Source organism: Callithrix jacchus, chromosome 2 (genome assembly GCF_049354715.1).
Source record: "Callithrix jacchus isolate 240 chromosome 2, calJac240_pri, whole genome shotgun sequence".
Taxonomy (NCBI): domain Eukaryota; kingdom Metazoa; phylum Chordata; class Mammalia; order Primates; family Cebidae; genus Callithrix; species Callithrix jacchus.
Window position 1 is genome coordinate 128,790,019 of NC_133503.1, and position 19,532 is coordinate 128,809,550.

The 19,532-nt window shown below is 36.7% G+C and overlaps 1 protein-coding gene across 12 annotated transcripts in view; it reads right to left on the reverse strand.

Moving 5' to 3' along the window:
• Positions 1 to 19,532, reverse strand: part of ATG10 (autophagy related 10) — a 307,667-nt gene that overhangs the window by 113,701 nt on the left and 174,434 nt on the right. For all 12 annotated transcript variants that reach the window (XR_004739826.3, XR_013532597.1, XM_078365889.1 and 9 more), the window contains one exon: positions 3,515 to 3,653. Coding sequence is in view for 10 of the 12 variants with exons in the window: in XM_078365889.1 (XP_078222015.1) it covers positions 3,515 to 3,653 (139 nt within the window). In the remaining 2 variants the exon portion in view is untranslated. The remainder of the gene's footprint in view (positions 1 to 3,514; positions 3,654 to 19,532) is intronic.

Sequence of the window (19,532 nt, forward strand, 5' to 3'; positions counted from 1 at the left end):
GAGTGACAAATGGTATTAACTGTGTACCACCACCTCTCCCAAACCTACAATGACCAAAGGTTAGAGAAAAACAGAACATTGGGATGGAAGGGCTTATTTCTTCTCTTATGCACTTGGTAACTGAGCTCCTGTACACCAAGGTAGTAGATATGAGAGGCATCTTATTTCTACTGAAGCAGAATGCTGTCTCAACTTGGCTGTCTGCCTTCAAGGATTAAATAAAAATATGTGTTTATAGAAGTGGAACAGCTGCTTCAGCTAGTTTGGATACCTACTTTTAAGTCCTCAGGATGTTCCATTTTTCTAAGTCCACTACTCCTATAGTCTCGGAAAATTATCAGACTAAAGAATAAAGATACATAGATGGTTTGGGTCGTAGGTCTCCTGGAGACACCAGCATTACTTCCTCTTTTAAAACCTGGTATAACAGTGAAAGTGGGCACCATCACAATGTTTCCATTTTGAGGCTATATTTTAAATGCTAGAAATTCTTCATTATCGGTTCACTTAACAAATACTTGATGCTGTGCCACAGTTGAAAAAGCCACGTACATACATACATATATATATATATATATATGTATGTATATGGCTGTGTGTGTATGCATGTAAAAGCTTTTATAGCTTTGTGTGTATGCATGTATGTGTGTGTATATAACTTACACATACATACACACAAAGCCATAAAGCTTCTCACTTTGTAGGTACTCAATACCAATTTCCTTCACTCTTTTTTCTACCTTAAAGCTCTATCTTCAAGCATATAATCTTGTAGATATAAACAATTATTTCTGCAATAGTGTAACTTGTGATATGAAAGAAGATATGATATGATATGATATGATATGATATGATATATGATATAATATGACATGGAAGTGACAAGAATAGATGGCATGTTAGTTAAGCCTGGGCTACTAGTAATTGGCCTGGTGGAAACTGGACCATATAAAGGAATAAAAGGAACTCAAAGTCTAAGGGATTTGCATTTTGTGAAACAGAGTGAAGATTTCTTCTGAAATCTAAACCAGTTGATAAAAGAAAGGGCAATGTAAATTTAAATGGAAACTATTACTTGTTTTGCTTTTCTTTTAAAAAAGGTACAGGGAAAAAATTTAAAGCAAAGCAAAGAAATTAATTTTTACTAACAATGAAATGCAAAAGAAATTATAAATATCTGTCAAAAACAAGGCTAAGTGAACTATTTTTGAAGCAAAAAAAAAAAAAAAAAGACCCCTGGGCAAGAAATTTTACAGTCATCCTCTTTCTAGGTCGGAATTCTCTTAGAATGAGACAAAGAAAAATCCGGGCCTGGAATAAGAGGAAGACATTAGGAATCCTTTCACCACACTGACAGAGATTTGTTTAACAAACAGATGAAGGTCCAGAGTAATCAGATATCACAAGAAAAGGTAAGGAGAATAAGAAAGGCTGAAGGGAATAAATGAAAAATTGTCGACTCCAGAGTAAAGGTTGATACATTTTAAAAAATATCCATGAGGTTAAGTTAGGTGGTAAGAAAAAATACATTATTAGTATATGATAAAGGAAAGAAAGAATGATTCTTCATGTTTCTCTACCAGAAAACATTCATTATGCTTCACAAAAATTAAGTTTAATACTTTAATGTACCTGAATAAGCACTAAATGAATTCTGGGCTGAAATGAATTTTTGAATTCTTAATACTCACTCTATACAACACAAAGCAGTGGTCATGGGGAGGTGAATGCTTCTATATAAAAATAAATGACTTGTTTTTGTTTACCTTTATTAGGCATAAATAGAGGGCATCTTAAAAGTATACAAATAGAAGCCAAGAATACAAATTGTGTTATTTTTAAAGAATAGAAAATCATGAAGAAAGGATCACAGAAACTACACCAATGTCATTAAAATATAATTGGACTTGCAGGAACAATTACTGTGCTGTACTGTAAGGGGAGCTGTCGGCACATAAGAGCAAAGCACACATATGAGCTCATCAGCCGGCCTTGGCAAGACCCACTTCCAGCTAGAAGCAGTCATGTTTCAACACCTCTGATTCCCTAATGCTGACAAGCAAAACAACTTGTTTTGTCTCTGGGAGCTCTTCTCTGGTGATTAACTGCTTATGGTGAATACTAATTATATGAAAGTACAGTATTGAAGAAGTAGTGTCCTATTTCCTCTACCTGCAGCCTCAACTTATCTCTGAATCTAGAAGGTAGAGCCACTGCAAACTAGAACCAAGAAAAGACATTTTCCTCCCCCGAATAAACAAATATATTTCCTACTTTTTAGTAAAGCACAGCTCAGTGACAAGAAACTTCCTTTAACCTCTGGGCTCTAAACCAAATATAATTACCGTAAAATGAGTGTTTTAAAGGCTTGTGATAATTATATGGATAAATCCATAGCAAGAGTTTATAAATTAGTGAACTATCAGTGTCTTCCATTCCCCATGTCCCATGTTGAAAATTTGCCCCAAATTGTCAGTTCTTAGGAACTGCACTTCAGATTAAAATCTTCTCACCAGGGAGTCTATGAGAATTTCTTCTTGTGTTTTAAATCCTAAGTGCTTGTTAAACCGCCAACACTGCAAAATTAGAGACCATTAAACAATATAAGGCAGCAAGTGATTAAATCTACCAAACACATATTCAAGCAGCTTAAGCTACTTTTTAATTAAAAATAAAATATCATTGGCTAAATTCAGATGTCTTAGCTATCCAGAAAAAAGTTAGAAAGCTGTTCAAAGTGAACAATGCTGCTGATAAGGCCAGATACAAAAGGAGAAATAGGGCAGGAGGTTGCCTGAACAGGAGGCTCATCTTGGTCCCTGGGCCTGGGTGGCAGCACACATACCAATGCTGACCCGGTTTAGGCAGTGAACTCCAAGCCGGGAGTCATGGCTGTGCTGCAGGGTGAGGACGCCATGTGGCTGCTGATTAAATAAGCTTTATTAGCTAAGGCCTCCAAGGAGACAGGGTGTTCCACCTTCTTGGCAGGGGAATGAGTTGAGTAACAGGAAGTTAAGGCATTGGAGATGTATAGATGGCTGAAGGAAATGTTAGTGCTATTTTAAAATGCAGCTTAAGCTAATTGATAAACACTTCTTAAAATAATTATTAGCTTATGGGGAAGCAGACACAGGGGCTTCTGAGTTGATGGGATCATTTGAGATTAAAAGAAATTTTTACTGCAAAGTTAGAAGTAAATAAATATTGTAGCTTTAAGTTGTTCCTACTTGTTTAAAGTAAAGAAAAGAAAAAGGGCCAGGGGGCTTAGTCAACTTTAGGCAAAAGGCCAAGAATCTGAAGATCAGACTTAAGGCTAGGATGATATCATTCATGCTGAAGTCTTGATACCCTTTCTGAAGTATGTGAAAATTTACTGGTAAAACCCTACCTCACCCACAGTTTTCTTATTTTTAACTCTATTTTTCTTTCCCTCTGGAGAATAATTTTCCAAATATGCTTTTTGCTTTATATGTAAATGTTGTAAATTTACTTTTAGCTTTAGACATGGTCTTACCTAAAAAGCTTGCCCTAAAGTAAAGTACAGGCACTTGGTAGCTACAGGAATACAAGACATGATACTCATATTTAATCACTTGGGATGCTGCTGGAGCTTCAGTCACTTCACAATCATCTGAGGGTAGCTCAAAAGCCTCCTGAAAAAAAGCAAAAACAGAAACACAATGGGTTTGTTAATAAGAAAAATATTAACACAGAGAGGAAAAGAGGAGATTTTCTTCTTGCAAAATAACAGTTAAATAAATATAAGGCTATGAGGCAAGGAAAAGGGAGTTTCCCATATTAATGTTTAACATTTGAGTCCTGAGTAAATAGTAAAACCAGAAAACATTAGCATTAAGTAATTCCAGATTGTTTTTGAGAGACAAAGCAGCTCTGGATAAAGAAAAACAAAGAAACAAAATACAAAAAGATCTATTGCCTGAAAAATCTTTTTTTTTTAATTGCATTTTAGGTTTTGGGGTACATGTGAAGAACATGCAAGATAGTTGCATAGGTAATGACATACCGCATGTTCTCACTCATAGGCGGGTGTTGAACAATGAGAACACATGAACACAGAGAGGGGAAACATCTTTACTGTACAATTTTAGCAACAAGATGATGGCTATACAAGCTACCTTCTTCCCTACCTGTGAAAGCTAAAAACATCCTAACAATTGAACAAGAGGCTGTGAAATGTCCCTAAAGATTCTATTGTACTTGCCAAAAGATGATTCATTGTGTGCTGAACAATTCCCAGTTCCATTTTGAATAAGAAAGTTATTTTGCAAGAGGTTGAATTTGTTAGGCATATTTCAAAATCTGAGATGATTCTGTTTTCTTCATTATTGTGCTGTCTTTGGTATATTTCTAAAATAAATCTTGATTTTATGATAGAGTAGATGGCAAATATTTATGTCAACTTTGTAAGCAGTTTTGTAAGCAGAGATGATGATAGTCATCTCACATCTCACCTAGTCATTTTTTTACTGGTTGATTTTTTTATTTTGTGTAGGGCTTTTAAAATAATGTATCTTGGTGTTTAAAAGGAATTAATTGGACACAGTGAGTCAGAGCATGGTTCCATTCACATTCACTTATTTATGGGGGTTGAAGAATTTCCTTTGAAATTAAACTAGTACTAGAAGGAATGAAACAGGTTGGTTTAGCTCATTTCTACCTCTCATTAAAACAGTGACAACAATGAACAAACAGAAATAACTAAGGAAAGATTTCACACTTTATCAATATGAAATGAGGTTTTCTGTGGAGATAAGCAAAGCCCCAGACTACTTTCAAGATCTGTATCTCCTTTACAGATAATTCTGCAATTCCCTACTCACAGTCAGTTCATTGGGGAGATATTACAATGGATAAATCACAACTGGAGATATTCACAAAATATTTTTCACTAAACTCCAGTAAACACTACCAATTAAACACAATAAAATAACCAGAAAGAAATCACAGAAATAAATATCTCAGACACAGAAAATTAATACAGTAGCAAGAAAAATATTTTTCTATTTTGTTTTTTAATTTTCAGTAGGCATAGGTATATGTACCTTCTATTACATTAATTCTTTTAACCTAATTCTTTCTTTTTGGTCAATAATTGGTTTGCTTAGCATTTATAATTTCCTTTCTTTCTTAATATAAAATAATTCTATCTCAATGGTAAAAAATTACAAATATTGCACAAACACACAAAAGAAAAACTAAAACTGCCCTAATCCCAGCAGTCCTATACCTAAGATTTGTAACCATCTTTAACAGGCCAGAGTGTATTCTTTTAGACTTTTTGATTTTTGGCATACAAACACACATACATACATAGACACACATATACCTCCTCCCCACCCCCGCCCCTGCTTAAATTCTACTATATATACATATGCTCCTAGAGTGAATATTTTCACTCATGGGCATCCTGCCACGTGCTGCCAAGTCACTGCTGTAGATTTAGTGCCTTTTAATGCCTTCACTATATTTCATTGCATGACCACACCATAGTTTTTTTTTTTTTTTTAAACATTTCCATATTGCTAGATATTTTAGGTTGATTATAGTTTTCTGCTACTTACAAATAAGGCTGCAATGAATATCATAGCACATATACTCTTGCATACCTCTATTTTTCTATGGTGCAGATTTCTAAAGGTGAAATCACTGTATCAAAGGGTATGAGCATTTTAAATTTCAAGAGATACTGAATCTGAGAAATTCCATCCTCAGAAAAAGGCTGCATCAGTTTATACTCCCAGCAAAAATGTCAAAGATTGCCCTTTTCCTATATCTAATAAATACCAAATATTGTTTTTAATTTTTGCCTATTGATGAATTTTTAAGTGTCAACTTTTCATTGTTTTAATTTCTAGTTTCTTGGTTACTCACTAGTGAAGGTGAGTAGCTATTCATATGTCTATTGGTTATTGGTATTCTCCCATGATTTGCTTGTTTTTATTCTTTATTTTCTGTTTGCATTTTTTGTATTGAATTATATAAACTCCTTGTATACTGGAAATAATAACTTACTATTAGATAAAAATATATGTCTGCAACACAGAAAAATAGAGGTGTGCAAAGATATGTGTAAAACATATACACATATACAGACACATATATACAACACTTTCTGTTTTCTTTCAACTGTTTGTTGTACTTTTTTATTACAGTTTTTTTTTTTTACTTTTATGTAATCAAATCTGTACCTGTTCTGTTTACAGCTTCTGAGTCACATCTTTTCATCAGAAGGCCTCCTGCTGTACCCCACCTCAGTCTTACAAATTATAAAGATGTTAAATTCCTTTACTATATACACACCTTTTAAAATCAAAATTTAGATCATTAATCCAACTGACTTCAGTTTTGTATATAGTGTGAGGTAAGAATTTTCCCAGATGATTTCAATGTCCATCTTTTTTCCATTGATTTTAAATGTCACCATACCATAAATTTGGTGTGTGTGTCTGCGTGTTTATTCTCTAATCTTCTCTATTGCGTGATTTCTCTTCTTAGACCATCACTGTGCAATTCTTAAGTGCATACTGAATCAAAGTATTTGGGTCATTAATTTCTGCAGAAAAGTGCAGAAATAGATGGACTGCCTGAGACCCAGTGCTGCTAGTAAAGATAAAATTTTTGGGAAAAAAAATCCTTTACCTAAACTCAAATTATGCACTCAGGAATGTGCTGAGATTGGCACCAGGTACTTGAAATGGTGATCAAATAGGCATAGATCCATATTTTCTGGAACAGGTAGGAGGCTCAAGAAATCAGAGAGAGGGGACAGAACAAGCTTCTTGAAAAGCCTGTTAGAAGTCTCACTCCAGTCATTGTTTTCACTGGCAGCTGAGAGTCTTTGTGGGTTGTGAATGCCAGGGGTACCTGTCCTCTAATTAGGACTCCTACTATGTCACCCAGTGTTGCTCTGGGCAGTCGTCTATGTTCAATGACATTTTTGCATGCTTTACTCATATTTGATGAATCTGAGTCCTTGATTTGTGTCTGCTAGGATCTTTCCATCATTCATCGCCACCTTTATGAGGTCCATGAAAATATCATTCCTTGAAGTCATGCAATTTGGAAGTCTCAGACTTCCACATATTTTCTGCTTGTCTTTCCAGTTAAAAGTGCCAGATGGTTTTAGAAGTTCAAAACTAAGGTTCTTGTCTTACTCATTTTTGTATTCCTGGAGATTCTAGTACAGAGCTGAGAACCCTAGTAAGCAACATTTTCTATTTCAGTCTGAAGATCTGTTTCCTCCTCTCTAAGTATCTTTTAACAATTTCGTAGGTAATTTACCAGCAATCCTGCCCCACCCCAAAGATTAAAAACAAGTAAATGGAGGAAGGAGTAAAGATACAAAATATCCCCAAAGAGGATACAGCAATGCCAAATAAGCACATAAAGAAGATATTCAATATCCTTAGCCATCAGGGAAATACAAATGAAAACTATAATGAGATCTCACTAAACATCTATCAGAACGGCAAAAATCAACAAAATAGTGGACACCACCAGATGTTGGTGAAGATGCAGAGAAACTAGATCATACACTGCTGGTTAAAATATAAAACAGTGTGCAGCCTCTCTGGAAAATCATTATGACAGTTTATCATATAAGTAAACACATAATTACCATAAAATCTACCAACTGCACTCAGGCATTTATCCCAGAGCATTGAAAAACCTGTGCATGAATGTTCACGGCAGTTTTATTCAGAATAGCAAAAATCTTGAAACAGTAGGGTGTCCTTCAATAGGCCATGGTTAAACAGACTGTGTTACATCCATACCATAGTATTTAGAAATGTAAAGAAACCAATGATTGACACACAACAACCTGGATGAATCTCCAGGGAATTATGCTAAGTGGTAAGTCAATCTCCAAAGTTTATATACTGTATGATTCCACTTATATAACATTTTTGAAGTGACAAAACTTTTGAAATGAAAAAACAAAGAGCAAATTAGTGTTGGGAGACCGGAGGTCAGAGGGCTCGTTATAAAAGGACAACATGAGAAATCTTTGTAGTGATGAGACTATTCTGTACCTTGACCACGGTAGTGGATATGTAAGCCTACACATGTGATAAAACTGTACAGAACCAAATATACACACACAGACACACACAATGAGTATAAGTAAAACGAGGAAAATCTGAATAAGATCAGTGGATTATATCAATGTCAACATCCTGATTCTGATATTATACTACAGTTTCAGAAGAAATTACCACTGGGGGATATTAGGTAAAGGGTAGATAGGATTGTTACTTCTTATTACTGAATGTGAATCTATATTTATCTCAAAAAATTTCAATTAAAAATTAGAAGGCATAGAAACAGTGAGGTAATTTGAGTCTTGTTAAAATCTAAATAAAAATTTTAAGACCTCAAGGTATGAATAATACAGATGACAGAGGGACCATGTTAATAAACAGAGTCTAATGTCTGGGATTTGTTTTGAAATAATACAGGAGCGGGGTAAGTGGATGAAAGTATAGAAGGAGTATGACTGGCCATGGAGTGGTGACTGCTGAGATTGTTTGATGGGTCCTTGGATGTTCATTGTACCGATCTATCTACTTTAAGAAATATTTTAAATTATTTAAAATAAAAAATTAAAAAAGTTTCTGATACCATTTTACAGAACAGAACACAGAATGAAGAGAACTCTAATAATGAAAAGAAACCTGAATCATTCCACCCAGTCCAACACTCTCATCTTGCAGATACAAACAACAATACCCTTCTTATTGGTGACTTACCCAATACCACCTAGGTACAGTAGTTCCCCCTTATCGAAAGCTTCACTTTCTACAGTTTTCAGTTACCTATGATCAACCACGGTCTGAAAATATTAAGTGAGAAATTCCAGAAATAAAAAATTAGTAAGTTTTAAATTGTGCACCATTAGTAGTGTAATGAAATCTCCTGCCATCCTGCCTTCCTGGGACATGAATCATCCTTTGTCCAGAGAATCCATGCTGTAGACACTACCAGCTCATTAGTCACTTAGTAGCAATCTGGGTTTACAGGTCTACTGTTGTGACATTGAAGTGCTTGTGTTAAAGTAACTTTTATTTTACATAATAATGGCCCCAAGACACAAGGGTAGTGATGCTGGCAATTTGGATATGCCAAAAAGAAGTTGTTAATCTCTTATTCTGCTCATTATAAATTAGACTTTGTCATAGCTATGAATAGGAAAAAAAATAGTATATATAGGGCTCAGTATTATCTGTGGTTTCAGGCATCCATTGAACTATATCCCACACAGACAAGGGAGGACTACTATAGTTAGAGGTAAAGAAAGGGCTACAACCTTTGTCTACTGACACCGAAGCCACTGCTCTTTATACTGCAGTATGCCACTTAACTATTACTATGCTTCATCTGGACTGATGTTCTGAACCCCATAATAATAACACTTTGAGTTAGTTAATATTTTTATTATTTTTATTTTACTATGTGATTTTGAAAGGATTTGGGTAGACAGTGAGCCCTAGGTATACACGGGGGTTGGCTCCAGAATCCCCCACCCGATGATACCAAAATTCACAGATGTTCAAGTTCCTATATAAAGTGGCAGAGTATTTGCATATAACCTACACACATCCTCCCATACTTTAAATCATCTCTATATTACTTATCATACCTAATATAATGTAAATGCTATGTAAAGAGCTATACTATATTGCTCAGAGAATAATGGCAGGAAAAAAAGGTCTGTAGCTGCTCAGTCAGTTCAATCACTATAGTTCTAACTACAGTTTTGATCTTGGTTGTCTAAATCCATGAATGTGAAACCCACATATATAGGGGGGCCAGCTGTATTTAATTTGATATTAAGAGTTACTGAAAAAAGAAGTCACAATATATTGATTTTTCTCAAAATGTTGCCATTTCATGAAGATATGTATATTTAGAAAATTACATTCATTCAAGAGCTAAAAGATTAAGTGGTTCACATTAATTATAGAAACCTTGATTTTATTGAATTCAATTAACAATAAGTTGACAGTGATCTCTCATTTAGAAAATCTGATATGAATTAAGCTTTACAACTAAATCCCATTAAATAGGGATCATGCTGAAGACACTTCATAGATATTTTATTGAAAGCAAACCCAAATAGTGTACTGGGCCCTGGAAATGAGATCTATATCTCTATTTAGCCTACAGGGAAGGAAGAAAAACTTTTCTTCTATCACTAATAATCTCTATTACTATTACTGAGCAAACATAAGTAATGAGCTTTATTTATAACATCCCTTGAGGAAAAGAGAGTTGATTTGTTTATCTCCTACCAGTCAAGTCTCTAGTTCAAATGTAACATTACTGGGCTGGAATCATAGCTATGTAACCAAATAGTGACAGAGGGGCAGTGCTGGTTCAAGGACAGTCCTGACTGGACACATAAACCATCTTATCACAATGGAAAGATGCGATGTAATAAACTCTTTATTTGCTGATTTTCCTGAGCCAATGGCTGTTTAATATTTTCGGAAGTGACCAAGATTGATGAAGGCTTTTGACAAACCACTGAAAAATCAAGTTCTTAAGAAATAAAGAATTTTAATTATTAAAATGTTTAAAGTGAATTATAAAGATAATCTGTGGGACTTTAAGTAATCAGCTCTTGTTTTGTTTGTTTCATAGCTCCTCATTTTAGAGTGGAGTGATCTTTTCACTATCTTAATTCCCAGAATGAGTTTTTCCATGATCCCTGTGGCTTCTGAGTAAGTGACTGTCACAAGAACGTTTGCAAGTAACGTCATTCTTTTAGCAACTATAAATGTTGTATCTGGTACATATCAGCAGGTTTGACATATGTCTAACAGCATCCAAGGCAACACTGAAACAAAAAAAGGTGGTTACAAGATGATCCCAAGGATAATATCTTAGTGAGCCTCTCCCCTTCCCAGTAATATTATCACTACTACTACTAATTGTTTTCAAAGAGGGTAAAAAAGGTGCCATTCTTTGCTCTCCCTGCTACATCAGACCAAAGTGAATTAGAATCAGCATGGCCAACGTGGGTTCCCACTGAGAGGAATAATCTGTTTCCTGTGCAGGATTAAATCCTCTTCTGCAGGCTGGCATGCTCAAGGGCAAGGCAAGAGGGAGGGGATGGAGAAACCCGCCAGAGCACATCTGGCAGTTTTCTAGATGTTTACAGCTGGCTCTACTGTGCTTCCTAGACCCTGTTTCTTTTAAGACTATATAGGAAACAGCAAGAGAGCCAATGCCTGGAGCTGGGAAGCTAGCAAACAGGCCAAGTAAAAGATGGAAATGTGGAAGAGGCTGTCTCTTAGAGTCCATGCTAAAAAAAACACAGGCTCTTTGGCAGGAGAAAATAGTAATAATACTTAATTGCACTTATCACTTTTTCTTTTTCTTTTTCTTTTTTGAGATGGGGTCTTACTCTGTCACTAGGCTGGAGTGCAGTGCTATGATCTCGGCTCACTGCACCCTCTGCCTCTTGGGTTCAAGTGATTCTACTGCCTCAGCCTCCTGAGTAGCTGGGACTACAGATGTACATCTCCACACACAGCTAATTTTTGTATTTTTATTGGAGACAGGGTTTCACCACGTTGCCCAGAATGGTCTCGATCTCTTGACCTTGTGAGCCGCCTGCCTAGCCCTCCCAAAGTGCTGGGATTACAGGTGTGAGCCACCACTCCTAGCCAAGTGAAAGAATTAGCAGAATAAGGGATTTGAAAACCAGTAATTCCTTATGTAAATCATGACAAACTAGAGGGAGAGGGAAAATGTTTGACCTCTTGAAAGTTTCTCAAGCTTCAGAAGTTGGTCAAATGTGCTTCTCTTCTGAGTTACCCTTTACACGTGACATACAAAAGGCCAGCATCAACTGTAACAGTTTAGTTTTTCTAACCCAATTAATGTGCGTTTTGTCATTTGTTCCTCTGCTCTGGAAGGAAGGCCCAAGGTCACCAACAAGTAAGAAACTGAACCAGGGCACAAACCCAAGCCTTCAGGCTCCAGGCCCAGGGTTCTTTCCAGCTTGTAAGGATCATCAGATTCTCGGGGGTGGGAAATGCTAAACAGATGTATTACCGGTCTCCACCCCCAAAATTCTAATCCAGGACTTATGAGATGGGTTTTAAGAATCTACCTTACCAACAGTATTCCTGTGATGCTATGCAGGTGGTCAGTGGACCATTCCAGGTCTTGCCTCACATATATATGAAGGGTCTACTTTGTGATTCTTTACTTTTGTAGTCTATGGAATTATAAAGTCAGGAAAACTTATTCACCAAGAGCCAAAATTATGCCATGAACTGGTTTGCCTTCACTACCTGCTCATCTTTGTTTTCAGGACCACTGTTACCTCATGTGGTCGGTCTCCTCTCAGAGGGAGCCTAATGCACTTCCATTAACCTAAGACCTCAGCTTATCACCCCCAACTCTCAGTTCAGTCCCCCATTCCTTCATCTCCTCCTATATAAAAATTTCCTTCATTTTGTCCTTTTACTTCTAATTGATTAGTTAATTCTTGCTAAAGTATTAATGGCCATTAGTGGCATAGTATGTCATTCTTTTGTCAATTATTATATTCAACAGTAGATTTGTGGATGATAACCCTAATCAAAAGGAATCTTTAATAGTGGAATTGGAGTGCCAAAAAGAAATAAATTTTGTACCATACATGTAACCACCAATCTGTGAAACTTGACTTATAACGCATTCTATGTTTTAACTCTAGAGCCAGAAAATTCTTCCTTGTTTCCTTGCTACAAAATAAATCAGTTTCCACTAGACTTATCCTTGCAGAAAATTAAGAACAAAGTCATCATTTTTACAGAATATGAACAAATTCATTTGTCCCTCATATTAAATAAGCCTAGTTCATCTAATTTTTCTTATATCTCTAGTTCCACCGATCTGCAAACATTTTTCTAAAGGACCAGGTAGTAAATATTTTAGGCTTTGTGGGCCATAGGCCTCCGCGGCTATAGCCTGAAAGCAGCCACTGGCAACATGTAAACAAAGGTATGTGGCTGTACTCCGACGACATTTTATTTACAAAAACAAGCTGTAGTCCATAGACCTTAGTTTGCCTACCCCTGAAAATCCATCTTAAGGCCTTTTTAAATTATATTTTATTGTACTTTTATAAGCACTAAACAGAATTTTATTAAAGGACTCGTGTCTCCATTTGGTGAACTCCTTCCCCTTTTGCATCGTTTTTTCCTGTCATAGGATGTTACATTTCCTGAGGGTATAAGAAATTCTGAGCCTTAAAAGGACACTGATAATTAAATCCAATGGGCTGAAGTTTGGCTGAAGTCATTTTCTAAAGTAAGAGATAGCACTACCTTAATTTAAACAAGTGGGATTTTTAAATGTCTTGATGAATAAACTGCAAATTCCTTCAGCACATGAATAAACTTCTATACTCAAATCCAGAAATGAGTAAATTTCTCTGCCAAAGAGTGAAATGACAAAGCCTTGATAAACAGGCCAAGAGGCAAGCATTGTAGGAATGTTAGAGGACTGTGAATCCTAAAGCACAGGCCCTCTCACACATGCACAAGAAACATCATGTCTAAGAATTAGCAAGGAACTATTTGAGTAAGCCATTAGTTCCTTCCCTTGCTCAAAACTGTCTCTGGATTATATGGATGTGAATAAAGATTTGTTTATTTGTTTGCTTTTTACTAGGAGAATCCTTTTAAAATTTCCACAAGTATCTGACGTGCCAGGCACTATGCTTGTGCTGGGACAAAGACATGGTTGTTGCATTCATTCATTCATTTATATTGTACTTTAGGTTCTGGGGTACATGTGCAGATCATGCAGGACTGTTGCATAGGTACACACATGGCAAGTTAGTTTGCTGCCTCCATCCCCCGTCACCTATATCTGGCATTTCTCCCCATGGTATCTCTCCCCAACCTTCCCACCCGCCACTGTCCCTCCTCCAGCACCCCCCAACAGATCCCAGTATGTGATGCTCCCATCCCTGTGTCCATGTGTTCTCATTGTTCAACACTCGCCTATGAGTGAGAACATGTGGTGTTTGATTTTCTGTTCTTGTGTTAGTTCGCTGAGAATGATGGTTTTCCAGATTCATCCATGTCCCTACAAAGGACATCATTTTTTATGGATGCATAGTATTCCATGGTTTTATGTGCCACATTTTCCTTGTCCAGTCTATCATCGATGGACATTTGGGTTGGTTCCAGGTCTTTGCTATGGTAAACAGTGCTGCAATGAACATTCGTGTGCATGTGTCTTTATAATAGAACAATTTATAATCCTTTGGGTATATACCCAGTAATGGGATTGCTGGGTCAAATGGAATTTCTATTTCTAGGTCCTTGAGGAATCGCCACACTGTCTTCTACAATGGTTGAACTAATTTTCCCACCAACAGTGTAAAAGTGTTCCTATTTCTCCACATTCTCTCCAGCATCTGTTGTCTCCAGATTTTTTACTGATCGTCATTCTTACTGACATGAGATGGTATCTCAATGTAGTTTTGATTTGCATTTCTCTAATGACCAGTGATGATGATCATTTTTTCACATGTTTTTTGGCCTCATATATGTCTTCTTTTGTAAAGTATCTGTTCATATCCTTCGCCCACTTTTGAAGGGGCTTGTTTTTTTCTTGTAAATCTGTTTTACTTCTTTGTAGATTCTGGATATTACCCTTTGTCAGATGGGTAGATTGCAAAAATTTTTTCCCATTCTTTTGGTTGCCAGTTCACTCTAATGATGGTTTCTTTTGCTGTACACAAGCTCTGGAGTTTAATTAGATCCCATTTGTCTATTTTGGCTTTTGTTGCTAATGCTTTTCGTGTTTTAGTCATGAAGTCCTTGCCTATGTCTATGTCCTGAATGGTTTTACCTAGGTTTTCTTCTAGGGTTTTTATGGTGTTAGGTCTTATGTTTAAGTCTTTAATCCATCTGGAGTTAATTTTAGTGTAAGGTGTCAAGAAGGGGTCCAGTTTCTGCTTTCTGCACATGGCTAGCCAGTTTTCCCAACACCATTTATTAAACAGGGAATCCTTTCCCCATTGCTTGTTTCTGTCAGGTCTGTCAAAGATCAGATGGTTGTAGATGTGTGGCGTTCCCTTTGAGGCCTCTGCTCTGTTCCATTAGTCTATATCTCTATTTTGGTACCAGTACCATGCTGTTTTGATTACTGTAGCCTTGTAGCATAGTTTGAAGTCAGGTAGTATGATGCCTCCAGCTTTGTTCTTTTTGCTTAGGATTGTCTTGGCTATGTGGGCTCTCTTTTGGTTTCATATGAGGTTTAAGGTGGGTTTTTCCAGTTCTGTGAAGAAGGCCATCGGTAGCTTGATGGGGATAGAGTTGAATCTATACATTACTTTGGGCAGTATGGCCATTTTCATGATATTGATTCTTCCTAACCATTAGCATGGAATATTTTTCCATCTGTTTGTGTCCTCTCTTATTTCCTTGAGCAGTGATTTGTATTTCTCCTAGAAGCGGTCCTTTACATCCTTTGTTAGTTGTATTCCTAGGTATTTTATCCTCTTTGTAGTAATTGTGAATGGGAGTTAGCTCTTGATTTGGCTCTCTGTTAGCCTGTTATTGGTGTATAGGAATGCCTGTGATTTCTGCACACTGATTTTTTATCCTGAGACTTTGCTAAGTTGCTTATCAGTTTAAGAAGATTTTGGGCTGAGACGATGGGGTCTTCTAAATATACAATCATGTCGTCTGCAAATAGAGACAGTTTAACTTCCTCCTTTCCTAACTGAATACCCTTTATTTCTTTTTCTTGCCTAATTACTCTGGCTAGAACTTCCAATATTATATTGAATAGGAGTGGTGAGAGAGGGCATCCTTGTCTAGTGCCAGATTTCAAAGGGAATGCTTCCAGTTTTTGCCCATTCAGTATGATATTGGCTGTGGGTCTGTCATAAATAGGTTTCATTATTTTGAGATACGTTTCATCAATACCTAGTTTATTGAGAGTTTCTAGCATAAAGGGCTGTTGAATTTTGTCAAAGGCCTTCTCTGCATCTATTGAGATGATCATGTGGTTTTTGTTTCTGGTTCTGTTTATGTGGTGAATTACGTTTATAGACTTGAGTATGTTGAACCAGCCTTGCATCCCCGGGATGAAGCCTACTTGATTGTGATAGATAAGCTTTTTGGTGTGCTGTTGCAATCGGCTTGCCAGTATTTTATTGAAGATTTTTGCATCTATGGTCATCATGGATACTGGCCTGAAGTTTTCTTTTCTTGTTAAGTCTCTGCCAGGTTTTGGTATCAGGATGATGTTGGTCTCATAAAATGATCTGGAAAGGAGTCCCTCTTTTTGTATTGTTTGGAATAGTTTCAGAAGGAGTGGTACCAGCTCCTCTTTGTACGTCTGGTAGCATTTGGCTGGACCTGCTATGAGGTAGCAATTCATAGCCTACCAACCTTCTGGACCTGCACTTTTTTTGGTTGGTAGGCTATGAATTGCTGCCTCAACTTCAGCCCTTGTTATTGGTCTATTTAGGGTTTCAACTTCTTCCTGGTGTTGCTTTTAAATAATACTATAATATTTCAGCGGTAACAAGAGCAAGATGAAGCTCTCAGCTTTCTACTGGGATTCAAGGAGACACTCAAAACCTCAGATAAAAATACCTAGATGGGGCCAGGCGTGGTGGCTCAAGCCTGTAATCCCAGCACTTTCGGAGGCCAAGGGAGGCAGATCACAAGATCAAGAGATCAAGACCATTCTGGCCAACATTGTGAAACCCCATCTCTACTGAAAATACAAAAAATTAGCTGGGCATGGTGGCGTGTGCCTGTAGTCCCAGCTACTCGGGAGGTGAGGCAGGAGAACTGCTTGAACCCGGGAGGTGGAGGTTGCAGTCAGCCAAGATTGTGCCACTGCAGTCCAGCCTGTAGCCTGGCAACAGAGTGAGACTCTGTTTCAAAAAAACAAAACAAAAAAAAAACCACCTAGATTCAGAGAAGCATAGTATAGGCAAAAATAAAAAAGCATAGAATTTGGACCTAGATGTGTGTTCAATCCCTGGCTCTGCCACTCATGGATCATTTGACCCCTCTATGCCTCAGTTTCTTCATTTGCTAAATAAAGGCACCTTTCCCTTGCTTTGTGTGATTAAATGAGATATAAATGTGTACATCTGACACATAGTAGGTATACTAATTAATCATACATTTATTCAAAAAATGTTATAGGATACATTAAATGTTTTAGATCAAAGGTGTCCAAACATTTTCTTAAAGGGCCAGATAGTAAATATTTCAGTCTTTGGGCATCATGTCTCTGTCAAAACCACTCAACATTGCCATTGCAGCATGAAAAGAGACTAGATAATATGTAAATTAATTTGTGGCTTTGTTCCAATGGTTACATCATTAATGAACGCTAAAATTTAAATTTTTTATCATTTTAATGTCACAGAATATTATTCTTTTTTAAATTCTTTTTTAACCATATAAAAATATAAAAACCATTCTTAGCTTGTGGGCTGTACAGAAATACAGAGCAGGCTAGGTGTCGTGGCTCATGCCTGCAATCCCAGTACTTTGGGAGGCTGAGGTGGGCCCAGGAGTTCAAGGTTATACACTGCACTCCAGCCTGGGTAACAGAGTAAGAACCTGTCTCTAAAGAGAGAAAAAACATAGGCAGCAGGCCATAGTTTGCCATCCTCTGTTCTAGACACTATCATGGGGCCTGGGAATAGAAGAGAGAACAATAGTAGATATTATGTCCTAATATAAGGAACTACATTAAACAATAATCACACAAAGAAGTTTAAAATGATAATTACAACAAATACTATTAGAGAAAATACACATAGTCCCCAAGTACATACAATTTTACCTCCAAATCTATAAATTTGGTTAGTGAGATTTTAATCTTTCTTTTTCAGCTTCATTCAAGTGTGAACCAGTTTTATGTAGCACTGATCATTTTACTATCCTACTCAGCCTTAACCAAAGTTTATTTTTAGTCCGGTGATCACAACACACACCCAGATAGATTTTTAGAAACTGTTTTTGTCCGTTTATCAGACTGCCACCTAGAATCTTTCACCTCTGATAATCCAAGCTCCTTCCTGACAAACTTGCTGCAGCCCACTAAAAAGTCTCTGCTCACATTTTCTGTTGCCCCAGCAATAGTTTCTGTTTGAGAATGCCCCATTCGTTTTTTCTCAGTTTTACAAATAACTCACTTATACATGTATGCCCACTTACATAGGCATGGACAGCACACATATACATTCAACTAACTAATCTAATCACTGAGCATCTACTATGAGCTAGGCACTAGAGATTTGTTGGCAAACAGATATGCCAGCACTGAAGATTTGTTGGCAAACAGATGTGGTGTTTGCTCTCAAGGAACTTATAACTAGAGAGAGTGTGGGAGAAAAAAATCATTGTATAAACAATTATTTGACTATAGTGCTACAAGTGGCATAAGAATGTAAGAATGCATCTTGAGGACTTATCCAGTTGGTAGAGTTGGAAAGGCTCCTATTACAGCACACATGTCCCTTTGAATGTGAGTGAAGGCAGAGTTTTCGCCTGTCTTAATCACTTATGTATTCCAAGCACCCTGAACTGTACCTGGCAAATAGTAGGCATTCAATCAGTATTTGAATATTAAGTGAAATAAATAAATGGAATGAGTATAAATTGTCTGTTGCCATTTCCATCCTATAGATCAAAGATCTCTAAATTTTTTTTTATTGTGACACTAGGAGTAAAAAAGTTAAGCACTTAACCCTAATATGTGTATATTTACCTCTTGATCAATTAGGAATATGTATTTCTGTATAATATACTTTATATATTATAAAATACACTAAAATATAAAATTTTATTTATTTTTCTCTTTAACACACATCCTCACTGAAAAGAAATATAAAATTTTAAAGGATAAGACAAAGGTGAAGAAAAAATATTTCAAGGTCATATTTTAGTTGGGTGATGATCTGGGTACTAATAAAAAGTAGCCCTCCTGCTCAGTTCTTTGCTCAGGTACCAAAAGGCCTTGGCTGGCCCTCTGCCCTCATCCCTCACTGAGTATCTTGCCTATTTTACTCTCAGATTTCTGAGTCAGTGGTTGTGGCTGAATAAAATTGCAGAAATGTTGATTTTAAGGTACTCATTGAAAAGTTAGCACCTCAAAATGTGACAGATATAAATAGCAGGCAAATGAGCACACAGTTACCTGGTTTTCCCAGGACTCCTGGTTTCAGAGTCAGTGCTGCTGAGCAGCCAGCCAGTCCTGCTTACAGTCCCGGATGATTAGACACCCAAAAACCAAATGTCTAGATCTCATATGCTCAGTAGTCCTGGGGCAGCAGCCTTAATTCAAAGTGGACTCTAAAGAGCCAGAGGTAATTTCCTTTCTCGTCATAAAGAATCATGTCCTAATCTGCACATAGTCAAAGAGCCCTGGGTTCCAAACGTGTAAATCCATTCGGTAAATAAAATGCTACAGAAAACTAAACTTATTTTATTTAGTAATGGTGCAGACACTTTCTTGCCAGT